Source organism: Myzus persicae, unplaced genomic scaffold (assembly GCF_001856785.1).
Source record: "Myzus persicae strain clone G006 unplaced genomic scaffold, MPER_G0061.0, whole genome shotgun sequence".
NCBI classification, from domain to species: Eukaryota; Metazoa; Arthropoda; class Insecta; order Hemiptera; family Aphididae; genus Myzus; species Myzus persicae.
The window spans coordinates 662366-677102 of record NW_019101991.1 but is presented as its reverse complement, the minus strand read 5'-3'; the positions used below and the strand labels follow the sequence as shown (position 1 = coordinate 677102).

The 14737-nt window shown below is 25.6% G+C and overlaps 1 protein-coding gene across 3 annotated transcripts in view; it reads left to right on the top strand.

Moving 5' to 3' along the window:
• Positions 1–14737, top strand: part of LOC111030913 (lutropin-choriogonadotropic hormone receptor-like) — a 64532-nt gene that overhangs the window by 13074 nt on the left and 36721 nt on the right. For all 3 annotated transcript variants that reach the window (XM_022310643.1, XM_022310642.1, XM_022310644.1), the window contains exons 2-13: positions 3905–4117; positions 6362–6436; positions 6514–6588; positions 6658–6735; positions 7339–7413; positions 7490–7555; positions 9787–9855; positions 9970–10041; positions 10603–10720; positions 11402–11494; positions 12242–12435; positions 13456–13751. In XM_022310643.1, the coding sequence (XP_022166335.1) occupies positions 3905–4117; positions 6362–6436; positions 6514–6588; positions 6658–6735; positions 7339–7413; positions 7490–7555; positions 9787–9855; positions 9970–10041; positions 10603–10720; positions 11402–11494; positions 12242–12435; positions 13456–13751 (1424 nt within the window). The remainder of the gene's footprint in view (positions 1–3904; positions 4118–6361; positions 6437–6513; positions 6589–6657; positions 6736–7338; positions 7414–7489; positions 7556–9786; positions 9856–9969; positions 10042–10602; positions 10721–11401; positions 11495–12241; positions 12436–13455; positions 13752–14737) is intronic.

Genomic DNA, 14737 nt, shown 5'->3' with positions numbered 1-14737 from the left:
TTATAAGGAACCTTGTATTAAAATTTCAAGCTTTTTGACGGAGTGGTCAAGTTTGTAATCAATATATTTTATAGAAAAAAAACTAAAATTTATCACACCATGTATAGAAAATTATAATATAAATATTTGATATTTATAAGTGATGTTATTCAGTATTTTCCAATTACAACAAAATTTTTTGATGATAAATTGGTATTTTATGCATGAATATTAGATTTCGTCAAATTTCAAGTTTCAGTCTGGGGTTTTTTTTTTGAATCTTCCATTAGGTTAAGAAAACGTAAACCAAATATTGAAATTAAGAAATTAAACTATTTTATTATTTCGTAGTAGGTTTTTAAATTTTAAATTATATTTAATATTTTGATATTTGATTGATGACTTCAATAATTATAAATAATGATGATAATATTATTTGAAACATACATTTTGAAGTTGTTTACTAACTAAATATAATAATACATTTTTATTGTAGGCAATTGATATTTACCCAATACTGGTTTCCTAAATCTGACATTTTAGTCCTACAAAAGAAGTGGCCTAATTTTAATTCTGATCCTATGAAATGTAATACATTGTTTGACGGAAACTTAAATCCGTGGCATATTTTATAAGTTACCATAATAAACATACTTTAAAATTTAAGCCAATAGTCTACAGCCTTGATAAATACCTACATATTATCTTATAAGTAGGTACATATGTCATATTTAATCATAGCTCAAATATTAAAATAAATTGTTTTGGTAATAATCTTACATGTGGACATCACGGACATTGATAATTTGCTAGTAAGTTATAAAAATCTATAAAAATAAATATTAACAAATATTAGTTCTCAAGTGTTGCAAAAATTATTTGTTTCCAAACTATATAAATAAATACACTTAGGTAGGCATCAGCTTACTAGCTGTTACTATTATTATTTTAAAATGTACTCACATTTATATTATAAATTGGCTATGGGGGTGACTGCTCTATTTAGAACCCTTCCTGCAGTGTGTATCTATATTTAGGGTTAGGGTATATTTAGTGTATCTATATTTTATGAACAATAGTAAGTTCCTATGCGAGAGTAACAGGTAAACAATTACTTAAGTCAATTCGAACAAATAAAGATAGTAAGTTCATACACCATAACTACGTTAATTTATTGAAAAACTAATTTTATTTTGCGTCTGCCCAACTGATTTTGTTTTTTTTTTAAAAAAAACGAATAACCATAAATACTTACAATTTTACCTAATGTTTATACAACAATATTTTTCCTTTCAAATGATATCAATTAAAAAATCTTTTTAATCTTTTTTGAGCTATTTATAGACATTATATGTTTTTTGGTTTTGCTTATTTTTATCCTATACATGTAAATAAATAATTTTTTGCTCTACCAAAAAGCTTAAAAATTAAATGCAATTTTAGTCATTGGCTACTAGAATTTAAAAAAAAGTTGAGCGTAACTCCAAAAATATCTTATAAGTATCTGATATGTTTAGACGAAATTATCCAATCAGAATTTTCTATACTATTTATAGAGAATGAAATGTTTAAATTTGTTTTCTATAAATGTAGATAATTTTGAATCTGTAAAAAAGCCTGATAATATAAGTATATAACACAAGGTTCTTCATAATTCATAAATTCATATTTTAGCATTTTAAGAATATTAAGGATACATGGGCAAAAAGTTATTTTATGGACATTTTAAGTTCGAATTGGGACGAAATTAGATATTCAAACAAAGAATAACGATTTTAGTAATTTTGTTGTAATTCGCAAAAATGATTAGATTAAACTTTTAAGTAGGTATACTTAGTAGGTATTATATTTTATATACCTATACAATAGCATTTTCAAAACATTAAGATACATCTTATGCTAAGTTCCATTTATACCACGAATTAATTCACACTATTATAGGTACGGTAAGTAGGTATTGATTCAAAAGTCAATAAATATTTACAATAATATATAATCTAAATATTTATCACCTATATTACAATAATTAAGAAGATATATATATAAAAATATAATAAATTCAATGAAATGCAAAACTAATACAACGACCATTTTTAAGGACTATTACATTTTAATAACTGCAGAGGAACTATTTATTCAAATTTTGAGTTATGTAACCAAATCAAAATTAAAAAAAAAATATCCACTAAATATTTCACAGTAAAAAATGGACGTTTTCATTTGAAAAAAACAAGTTAGTATCGCCCCTGCAGGTTACTCTTCAAGCAGTAATGGTCTCTAAGTATGTATATGTATATTTAAAAATTCCGAAAATCAGAATTAGAATGGTAAAAAATGGAAATACATTTGTCTTATTAAGAGGACGTGAATACGTGATACCCGCATGTGTTTTCTCTGTCTTACAAGTGCGTAACATAGCAAATTGTACACTCAGCAAAACACGTGTAGCTCCTTTAATTTAAAAATTAAAGTGAATTATTGACCCCTTATAAAATCTAAAGGTAAGATTATTATCTAGGCAACCTCATAGGCTTTTTATTATATTTTTATTTTAACGCGAGTTATAAGTATTTTAAGATGTATAAAAAATTTACAATTTTAAAATACTCATAACTCGCGTTAAAATTAAAATATAATAAAAAACCTATGAGGTTGACTAGATGATAATCTTACCTTAAGATTTTATAAGAGGTTAATTCGCACTAATTTTTAAACTAACGGAGCTACACGTGTTCTGCTGAGCATAAAATTTGCTATGTTACGCACTTGTAAGACGGAGACAACACATGCGGGTATCACGTCCTTAAAAAAAAAAATTAAACAAAAATTAGGGTGAACATACTTGTTATGAATCACTCTGTATATAGCCATATATTATAATAGGAATTTATTGTTTTATGATCAGGGCGTGGAAGTTGTATTATTTGCATAATGTACCTACCTAATATCTAAATATTACAAAATACTACCTAATATTTTAATAAATATTGGAACATATTTTCAAGTGAGGCACATATTCAATTATTTGTTTCACTTTTTCTCATACTTCATGATGTATATAGAGTCAATTCGATATAATTTTTATAATAGGTGTTTGTCCTTTAAATTTCACATAAGGAGAACCCCATTCGAGATAAAATGGAGTCAAAATAGTTTGAGTGTCTTACGAATGTCTACCTTTTTAAATCACAATAAAATAACAAAATTCGACACATAAAAATCCAATATTATCAAGTGTGTAGTACCTACGGTTATTAGTTTTTGAGTTACACCAAAACAATAACATCGATCTAATCACAAAATTAGTTTTGAAAAAGAATTTCGATTTTTTCTAACGCTGTCTAAAACGACTAGAAATTTTCAATTTTTACCTCTCAAATTTACCAACTAGATTCACTTAACTATCAGAAAAGATGCTGTTGTCGAATATTGGAGTACTTTTAATACCTAAAATATTAGATGATATACAGAAAAAACACACATTGTAAATACAATACAAATGCATTTATTCGTTACGCACAGAACCTAAAATTAAACATTTATAATTTAATATGTTATTAAAAATTTTTTTTATCATATGTTAAATGTAAAATATTATGATTTACGGTTATTTTAAATATTATTTTTGTAAATTGAGTTGATATCCATAATAAACATTATTATAATTTTATTTGTTTTACAGTGCCGTATCACGTAAGGATTTTTTTACATTTACTGTTTTGTTAATTTAGAATTTTAAGTGGTATTTTTAGGTATATTGTCATAATATTTTATGCCGACAATACATTAAACCCTTTTAATATATAATATATAAATATTATAATGTATTGATATCTAATAAAATATGTGCTTTTGACTCTTTTTGAACGGGCATTTTTTTTTTCGAAATATTGTTTCTAAATTCCTTTCATTTTTTATGTTACAGCTGGATCTCGATGTGTTCGGTTTTCGATTTTTTGATGGTTTTGTGCATTTGCATTGTACAACTATCGGCAAAAGGTACAGTCACGAACACGCCTTGTACAATTATTGATAATTGCTGTGTCCGCAACATGACTAACTATTGGAAACACAAAACTGAGCTGCACTGTTCAGAGATCCAAATCATACCAGTTGTTGACGAGATAATACACGTGCTGTGAGTAAAATTTACACCCATTGCATAGAGTTTTATTTTTATTCTCTTATAAAATAACTCATTTGTCGCATGTTTTTACAAAACGAGAATAACAATTTTCGATATTTTTAAAATGAATTTTAATGAAGGATTCAAGTTGCTACAACTATGATTTTTTCAACTTCGATGTCTTATATATATATAAATACATACAATATAGTAATAATATAATATATATACCTTGTATAATCACCCTATACCTATACCGTAAGTAAATAACACCGATAGTTTTTTGCATTTTTTCAATTGCCGACTGTTAGAACATGATATTATGTTCTCGTGGCGTAATTTGGCAAAAAACTGGGAGGAGGCATTATAATTTATTCACTAAAATCAAGGTCATAATCTAATTAATTGTTTTTTCACCAGTCTTAAACTAATTGTATGGCTTGAAAATAAATTTTAGGCACCCATATTGTTAAAGTTAAATTATATTAAGTACACAAGAGTTATAAAAAAGATGATACAACTTAATCGAAAAAAATAATGTGATGATAATCCTGTAATTATAATTTATGAAATATTTGGATGGAAGACATGAGCGCCAAAACAAAATGCGAAAAAAAATAAATCGTCATAAAAACGCCAACATTTCATTTACCAAACGGCTACCTGCGTGCTTCATTCCAAATATTAAATTTAAAACTAGGTATATCGTTTAAAAACGTCAAACCTATAATCTTAATCGACCAATGTATTATCTAAAATATAAAGTTATAATGGTAGAGCATCAAAGTTTTATGTTATAACATTGTATTGTTAGTAGGAACCTACATAAGAGATATATAATATTATGGAGGACTGAATATTTTTGATATTTTTAAATATTATAAATATATTAATTATATTTATTATTAATATCGTTGGTACTTATGCCATATTCTTATAGATATAATTGTTTATTATTGCTTATGTCCTAATAATTTTAGCGAATGTATTCTTATATCTTTGACGCATACCTTTTCATGTCATAATATAGCCGAAATAAAATTATTGGGTTGTATGGATTTATGTAACCCATAAATATTTTTATCTTACTAATGTTTTTATACCTATGATAAACGCAGTATTGCACTCTTTCTTTGTTTAAACAATTTAAAGATTTATACTGTTATCATAATATCAGTGGGGCAATATGATACCTTTGTCCCTCTACTAAAATGTTTCCCTACCTTGCCTTCCCAACCACATTCAAATGACACCACTTTTCTGCGGCATAAGTTCGATTACAGTTCATCACATATTTTATTCACAGCTATAATTTTCACTTCAAAAAGTATAAGTTAGAACGGAACAATAAATTGAGGGTGTTAGTTACAAAGTTTATTTGCTCGTTGTAATTTTAATTTTATCATTATTATCATTTTTTATGTTGGTAAGTTTAATAATAAGAGTTAAATTCGTTTAATTTTCAAACACATGAGTTATCCATAATCCAAACATAAGAACACAATGAATACTATAATATACTTACAATGTATTATATATACTATTTGTACTTAATAAGTTAACTATAGATAAGTATATAGTTATAACTAATATTGGACATTATAATAATTGTAAATTATTAATTAAACGATTGTTTTAAATATATTGTTGAACACATTATACAAACGAATAAAACATCCAATTATATAGTAATCGTAAGGTTTACTACTTTTCGCTACATTTACATTGAAGTATTAAACTGCCATTATTAATTATTGGCAATTTAATACTTTTTATGATTAACATTAAAAGTTTGTTTTTAAAAAGCAGTACACTTCATCCCAATAATCTCATAATTTTTCCAGTGCGTACCTTACTTATATCAATTTGTAACAATATTTTGGAGCAAAAACAATTTTGTTAACATTTCCTTTCAACTAACTAACCATTCAAGTTTCCGAGAGTCAACAAAACAAGCATTATTATTCTTGATTAACGGCATTTTGTTGTTAGTTTCTCATGCACTATATTTATTTTATATTTACTTAGACCTAGACCTAGGTTAAATAGTAATGATTTCCTAAACCTAAATTGTTTATCTAATTGCTATTGTAACATATATTATTTAGGTATGTGGCTAATGAGTAGGTATCTAATGCTTTTAGCCTATAGGTTAACACAGAAGTATAATTCTATAGTATATTACAAACATAATATCAAACATAGAATAAACATTGTTTTGCTTACTATTAATAATCTTGATATTTTTGATTTTAGAACTATAGATGATTCAGCCGATATTAAAGAATTATCAGAAAAATCGATTAATCCATACAATAATCTTACAGATATGTAAGTCAGACAATACTAACTCGTACTTAGTAGACCTTTAATATCTTAAAATAAATAAATACAATTTTGTTTTATAGAATATTAAACAACATGAAAAACCTAGAATATTTGGATTCGTCAACTTTCAAAAACTTAAATAAATTACAGTCGTTGTACGTTTTTCTATAACATTAACAAATTATATTTTAATATCATGTCTGATGTCTTAATTACATTTCTAGGTATATATTTCGAGCTAGTGCTTTGACCGAACTGCCTTACGATATATTTCATGGTCTATCAAAAACGTTTTTAGTACTGTGAGTTTATAGAACAGATAAACTCAAATAAATAACAATAGACAATATGTAGTAAAAGAAGTAAAAGATCTAATTACTAATTTTAATGTATTACCAATTAATACATTTTATATTATGTATCACTTTAATTAATGTATTAGAAAATTACTTATCGTACGCACTTTGTTTTTACCATTAAACCGAGCGATGAATTATTTATTATTTTAGTTGTACATTATATTATTAAACCTCTAATTTTATTAAAACTAGTGTACAGCTAATTTGTTTGGGCCTCTTTGCTCAAATTTTCTTTTTATTATATATATATATATATTTTTTTTTTTGAATTGCCCTTACTGTATTCAATTATAATATGATCAAATATTTTTGAATGATAACTTTAATTTGAAGTTTTGATATGATTAAATAATGTGATTTTATTTACAAAAGATTTATTTTTATTAAACGTATTATTAATTGTGTTGTGTATTAGAAACACTAATAATTATATTAAATTGGTTTTCTTTTACTACATTTTGAACATTATGTACTAAAACAAAATTATTTTATGGTTCTACTATTCTAAGAAAGGGAAATTTAATATTTATGATGTTTCCTTTATAGTCGTATAAGTAAAGCGAATTTAAAGGTCATTCCTGATCTTTCAGACCTCGGGACTCCAACTGCGATGCACATTATGTAATATAAAACTATTGACATTTTAAAAGTAAAATTATAACAGCCAACGGTATCTTTACATTAAATTTATTTTTAGCGAATTTGAAGGAAATCAGCTGGACAAGTTACCAACGAATGGAATCAAAACACGAGCAGAACAGTTGTGAGTACTATTATATAGTTATTAAGTTAAAATCATTTAATTAAATTGGATATTTTTTTTATTACAGTCAAAATCTATTATTGTAGTCTATAAAACATTTCATTAATTTTATTTTTTCATTAATAATATTATATTCATGCTCCGAGTATTACTGCAGTATGCGACTTCCTACGATTTTGCATATATTTTGTAAATTGTAATTTATATAAATTTAGTTTTAACCTTAACTCTGCAAAAAAATTTAAAATAAATATTTATAAATATTATGGTTGAAATAGTTTTATGAAATAACGCTATGGTCTAAAATTTAAACCATTTTTTTCTAGTCAATTTAAGTAAATAAATGTAGAGTCTATAAGGCTGTATATAAACTGTTTAAACTGCATTGTTTTCTCGATAATTGTTTTTCAAATAATATTTTGCATTTTAATCAAAATATAGTAAGCACGGAGATAGTATGATAAAAATAATTATGTAACACCTTTTATAATTTTCACGGTAAAAAAATAATAATAATGTAAGTATATTGTTACGCAATAAACAGTATTATTATTATTTCGTTGTGTGTATTTTACTTCATAATTTTTATAATATTTTATTGGGTGCTGTAGTATAAGTCTAGTTATGTTGACGAGGATTTACATGTCAAATATTTTGATTAGGTTACATTACATTGTTACTGGATCAAATTAAATGACAGACCACTTTAAGCAGTTTGTAGTCTCTTAAATGGCTTTAATATTGATGTGTTGTCTTGATGTTTATTATTGATTTACAAACATTTATTTTGTCCATTATTGGTATGTTGCCAATATTATACGATGCAATAATAAAATACGTACTGATATTTTAACGGAAATTTACCAAGTATAATTTTTAAGTGTCTAAAGAAAGTTGTGAGATAACATTTGCATTTGATTAAGTAGTGTAATATCGTGTATTATAAATCTAGATATAATGTCTTTGATTATCAACTTAAAAACCTTTTAATTAATAAAGCAATAATACATTATCAAACAAAATTACGAATGGTTAAATTTTATATTATAGTTAGTGTGATTATATGTCGTAAATTTAATTAATCTAAAACTATACGAAGCAATGCGGTTATTCTTATTCTATTACTATTGTAAGGGAAGTATCGTTTATTGATAAATGCAAGATCACAACATTATATTTTGTACATAATAATTATATTCAATATTCGATTATAAAATAAATGACATTTAAAATTTTTAACATTATTTTTATGCGGTATATTTATTCATTAATGTTACATGTGGACATGCTAGCTAGCCACGTAGACTCTCAGGCAACTTTTTATTGATTGGTCAAGTCATACGTAATGCTCAAAACTACAAAATATGTTATAAACATTTAGTTATTCAAATTAAATTAATTATAAAATAAAAATAATGGATTGAGAGATTACATTTTATGAGTGTTATCATCAAAATGTTTGATGAATCTTCGCAACAATGTACTTATAAGGGTTTTTTTAAAGATATTTTGGATTGCTATGGTAGGATATAATTTAATTAATAATTTCCAACAATTTAAATTAAATGTCAAGTTTTAAACCCCAAAATAAACACATTTTGTCAAAATAAATTAATTCATAATTACATCTACATAATAAGTAGATTTTGTTAAACATGGAAAATTTCAGCATAAATTGATTTGTTTATACCATCGGTTTTTTGTTAATTTTCATAAAACTACTAAACAATATCAAAAAAGTGTTATCTTAAGTACCTTTTGGGCTTAATATTTATAAAAAATAAGCTAGGTACTCAAGCAATGTATAATGTTTGGAGTACCTACTCATTCAATCCAAAAAAATAATAACAAACAGAACTATGATTATTGTAAACAGTAAATTCGTTATTGGTTTCTATTGTGTAATTTTGTAAATATTTTTATTTCAATTCTTTCCTCTGTTATTTTTCTTGAAAAAATATCAATAATAGAAAATAAAATTTCAATTAACATTGAACTTGTTGAATATATTGAACTTGTAAAATTGATGCTTTTAAATTGAAAAAAGCTAAAAAGTTTTCTTTATTTATGTTCTTGAAATTTAATTCATTTTTGACCTAATATTTCTTGTATACATATAGTACTTATGCTTATACCTAACATGATATTTCTAAAAATAATTTTCAAAATTTTATTTTTTAAACATTGGAATAATAAAATATTTACTTTTTTGTTTCAAAATATATTTTTAGATTATTGGAATATAATAAAATACACGTAGTAGAAAATTGGGCTTTCAACGGCTCTGAAATATCAAAACTGTAAGTAAATTCACATGTTGAGTGGATTTTTTTTTAAAAATTTTAAGCTGCTAATTTTTATATAGTTAATTTTATTATTTTAACTATCGTCATACTTTTTTAATTTTATTACAGGAGTTTGAGGGGAAATTATTTAGACTTTTTGTCCGAACACAGTTTTGATGGAATTTTAAACTTAAGGACACTGTAAGTTTTTTGATAACATAAATTACAAGTGCAAATAAATTAGCGAAATTATCGTCCTAACTTTTTTAAAAATAATAAACAATTTCTCAACATTATTTAACTCTAAGGCCTAAGATTTTCCAGAAAATGTTACTTTGTCTTTTCAATTTAGTAAAATACCATTTTTGTTAAATCTTCAAACAATAGATAAGCCATATATAACGTTTGAATATTTTTACAGCTATAAAAAATAAACCATTTTAAATTTAGTATGCTCAGAGTTTCATATGAAACTGATATTTGTTTTTATAGTTTACAAATAATCGATAATTAGCTATAAAAAAATACTTTTATCTGCACATGTAATTTTTTTTGTTCTTTTATCTATTGAAATTGAAACGCTCTTAATTTCTAATTAACAGACATTTTTTATAATCAGTATGATGTGTATTTTTAGAATTGATTATTATTTACACATTATACATTCATTTTTTATTACATAATTATTTAATTATTTAGTGCAATTATGACTTAAAGTCATTTGGGTTTAGAATTTATATTATAATTTATTGTATTCTACAGAGATTTATCACATTCCTCAATGAAAGTATTACCGACATCTGGGTTGAAAAGCCTAGAGGTACTTCGCATCGAAAATGCTCCTTCAATGACTGTGATTCCTTCAGTTTATTTATTTGGCGTATGTAATCACTAATCACCCACAACATTATTGTATACTTTAGAGCTCAATTCATAAGCGTGCGCAGGTCCGCTTGTCAGGGGAAGCAAGACTGTAGCTTGGGGATCATGGGATCCGAACCCCCTTGAATTTTTTTCGAGCTTCGGGTTTGGGATGAAAAAACGATCTTTGAAATTAAATCTCACACAAAATCATAGATGTGGACATGTGATTGTATTAATATTTTATAATATATATTGATCAATACGATAAGGATTTATATAAAAACATAACATCAGTTTCAAATGTGCCATTTTTAAAAATAATAAAACATAATAATAACAATATTTTGACTTTCAAATTGTATTATCATTCTTAAGGTTATGATATGTGTGTTTGACACTGTATGAGTATCTAGTAGGTAATTATTCAATTAAGTACGACAGTTGAAGCCTTCTTTTCATTAGACAAAGTATATAAATATAATAGTGCGATATTATTTTTGTATTTTGTTAACATAATGCATATTGAAAATATTTTTTAAAAATATTAAATACTTTGACGGATGATCTCGGGGGCGGAAAGTCTCGTAAGGAAGACAGCTGCTTCCCCTACCTCCCTCGTGCGCACGCTTAAGGGTACATTTATTATTGTTACATACTTATCTAATATAATAATATACTCATATTTTTGTGGTTTCAGAATTTAAAAGAAGCTCATCTCACGTATTCATTCCACTGTTGTAGTTTTCAGTTTCCAGCTAAACACGATTATTCGACGTATGAGTTTCATAAAGTAGGTGTTAGTTAATATTTCTCATACTGAATAATTTTTTTGATCAAACGTTTACAAAATAATTACCCACAAAATATTGTAGTCGATATGCTTTAGTAATATTTTCATTTTATCACTATCCTAGGGCTAAATCATGTTATTTATTTAAACAGAAAATCATTTACACGCAGGTATACCTGAAACATCGCTTTTTGTAAAATACGATAATATATTATTATAATATCATTTTATTGATAATAGACTAGTTCTCTAGTTATTTTAAAATAATATGTTTATTTAGAATTATTAATATATATTTATCAGTATTTATAGTATATAGTTAAATTATGATACCAAATTATATTTTGATAGATATATTATTAAAAGTACTCACCAATTTAAGCGAAACAATATTTTGAAACTCACTTCTTCAGATTTATTTTTTGATATCAACAAATCATTTTAATTTGTAGTTATTTGAAAATAAAATACTCACTTTAACAATATTCATTGAAGAAAAAGAACTTTAAAAAATTTAATAAAATATACATTTAAAAAATCAATTTAATTCGTACTTTTGATATTTAAAGTAGCCTGTAAGTTGGTAAGTTCGTTTATTTTATTTTCAAAAATGGTTTGAGGTTTCGTAACTGACTTGTTATTGTTTTAAGACAAAACTCCCCTAGTTTATTTTGATTTTATTCATTAATGTATTTCCCAATAAAATGTTCATTACATTTCGTTTTTCTTATTCGTACAATATTTTAGGAAGGCTTTGAAACTCCAAGTGAATGTGTTCAAGCGAAAAAAAATAACGTTCATTTAAATTTGGTGTCCAATGATTTTATGGAGAATGGTTATATTGATTACGCAAACGACAGTGAAGAAGAATTTTTTAACGAGCCGGCCATGACAAATAGTACCCAGGACATTATATGTGGCAATATCACTCCGCCGACCACGTAAGTAGCGCCATATAGCCTGTATAGTATCCTTTTGGTTTCTCTACCTATTGGGATAGTATAGAACAGTTTAACTCAAATGTATTTTTAATAACCATTTATCGAGTGACGTCAATATTAATATCACATTTACGTCCTAAGCATAAATGCATCATGAACACAACATTTAATTAATGTATTACTAGGATCTTAAAAACAAATAAGATTATTTTTATAATTAAAATAATTATAGTTGTATCAAATTAATTAACACATCGGCAGTGTTATAACACAGTATAGTATTCAAACTAAAACAATCATCAACAATTATTATTATAATTACGCTAATATTCTATAAAAGTTATAGTTTATGACCAGTGTAATTATTTATGCAATAGTTCTTCGATAAGAAATAAAGCTCGAAAAAAAAGAGGTTTATTATTTTATAGGTCACACGGACTTTGCGTTTCAATAAAATCGAGATAGAAGTTTCGACAGGATAGATACGCTTACTGGACGTTGTTGCCGATTACAATAATGGCACCTGTTGTTTTTATTGTCATGACATTATGTTATTTGCATCTTAAATTGAAGTTATGTACAAGTCTATTGTGGTTAGGTTAGGAAATAAACCCAAAATAAATCGTTCACGACAACCGACAAAATCACTTTGCGCACGATTTAAACCCAATTTAAACCGTATTTTAAACAGTGATATTTACGTACAGTACCTTTATATGCATAAAATATTGAATGTATATTTTTAAGAAAGTTTGAATCCGAGTTTCAAATTTGATGAACCTAAATAAAAGAAAAAAACACTCAAATCCTTCGATCTTGAATTAGTTTTTAATAACAAAAATAGAAATGACAAATCACTCATACGAGTGCCATGGACTGTAACATAATTTAAATGACTTATCGTTCATTATATGAACAAAATAATTGCAACACATAGGTGTCCTACCTATGAATTGTATTGAAAAAAAACCAACTTTGCTCACCGACCTCAAAACCGATTGGAATTACGTTTTGTTCTAGGAGATCGGACGTTCAATGTTGGCCGCAACCGGACGCCTTGAATCCGTGCGAAGATATAATGGGTTTTTTTTGGCTAAGAGTGAGCGTTTGGCTGGTAGGAAGTGCAGCGTTACTGGCAAACGTAGTCGTGTTGATGGTGGTTTTCCGTAAAGATTTTAATCACTCTGTACCTAGATTTCTGATGAGTAATTTGGCTTTCGCCGACTTTTGTACGGCTATCTATTTGTTGCTATTGGCCTACGAGGATTTGGTGTCCAGTGAAAAATATTTCAACTACGCTTACTCATGGCAAAACGGTAATTATTACGCATCAAATACTTTTTATTTTTCTTCTTTAACCATATTATATACATACCTATTATAAGTAGATAATGCAAAATATAACATTACTCCACTATGGAGATATTAATTTATCGGCTTATTACTTATTAGTGTCTATATTGTGGTAATAATTTTCCATAATATAATTTATACTAAATATAATATGGTAGAAGTAGCGTACAGCCTGAATTTATTATTAACGTCATATATTTAACATTTTAAACATCCAAACGGTACGGCGAGTGGATGTAGCCCTTTCGTTTATATTTCTAAAAAATAATCTCTTAGCATATTTTACAGATATTCCACTGTTATAGAAAAACCACAAAGAAAGATGTGTTTTAATATTAAATTTGCTAGTGATGTTTTTCAAAAACAGATTTTCACTAGTTTTCTTTATGTTTACCGTTTACGTTATTTTACAAAGTGCTTATAAACAGAAATTCTGATTTAAGATTTTTGACATTTTTTATTAAGAATAACACTTCGATCGGTCTTACATGCAAATTTAAAGTCATAATATTCCTCATAATACATATTAAATCTAAATATAATATAATCATAAAGTTCGTACCTACATATTTCATCGTTTAAAATTTTAAATAATAATAGCGTAATTCAAATATTTCATAGAATGATGGAAATTGTTATTTTGCGAAGTAAATCTATTATTAGGTGTATATTCTGATTATTTTTGTCGTTTTCCAACTAAAATAATTTTTGAACTGGACCAAATTATTTGTATTTTCCAAAGAACACACTTAAATGTTTTTATACATTTTAAATTATATATTATTTTATACATTTCAAGTTTTTACCTTAAACACTAGAACTACCGGTGTTAAATATATTTAAATAGGTAAACACTTTTGGACAATAAAAACTTTTTTTAATGAATATAGATACTTCATAAAATATGTCTATGTTCTAAATCTAATTATTACGATTTTATCTGCTTGCT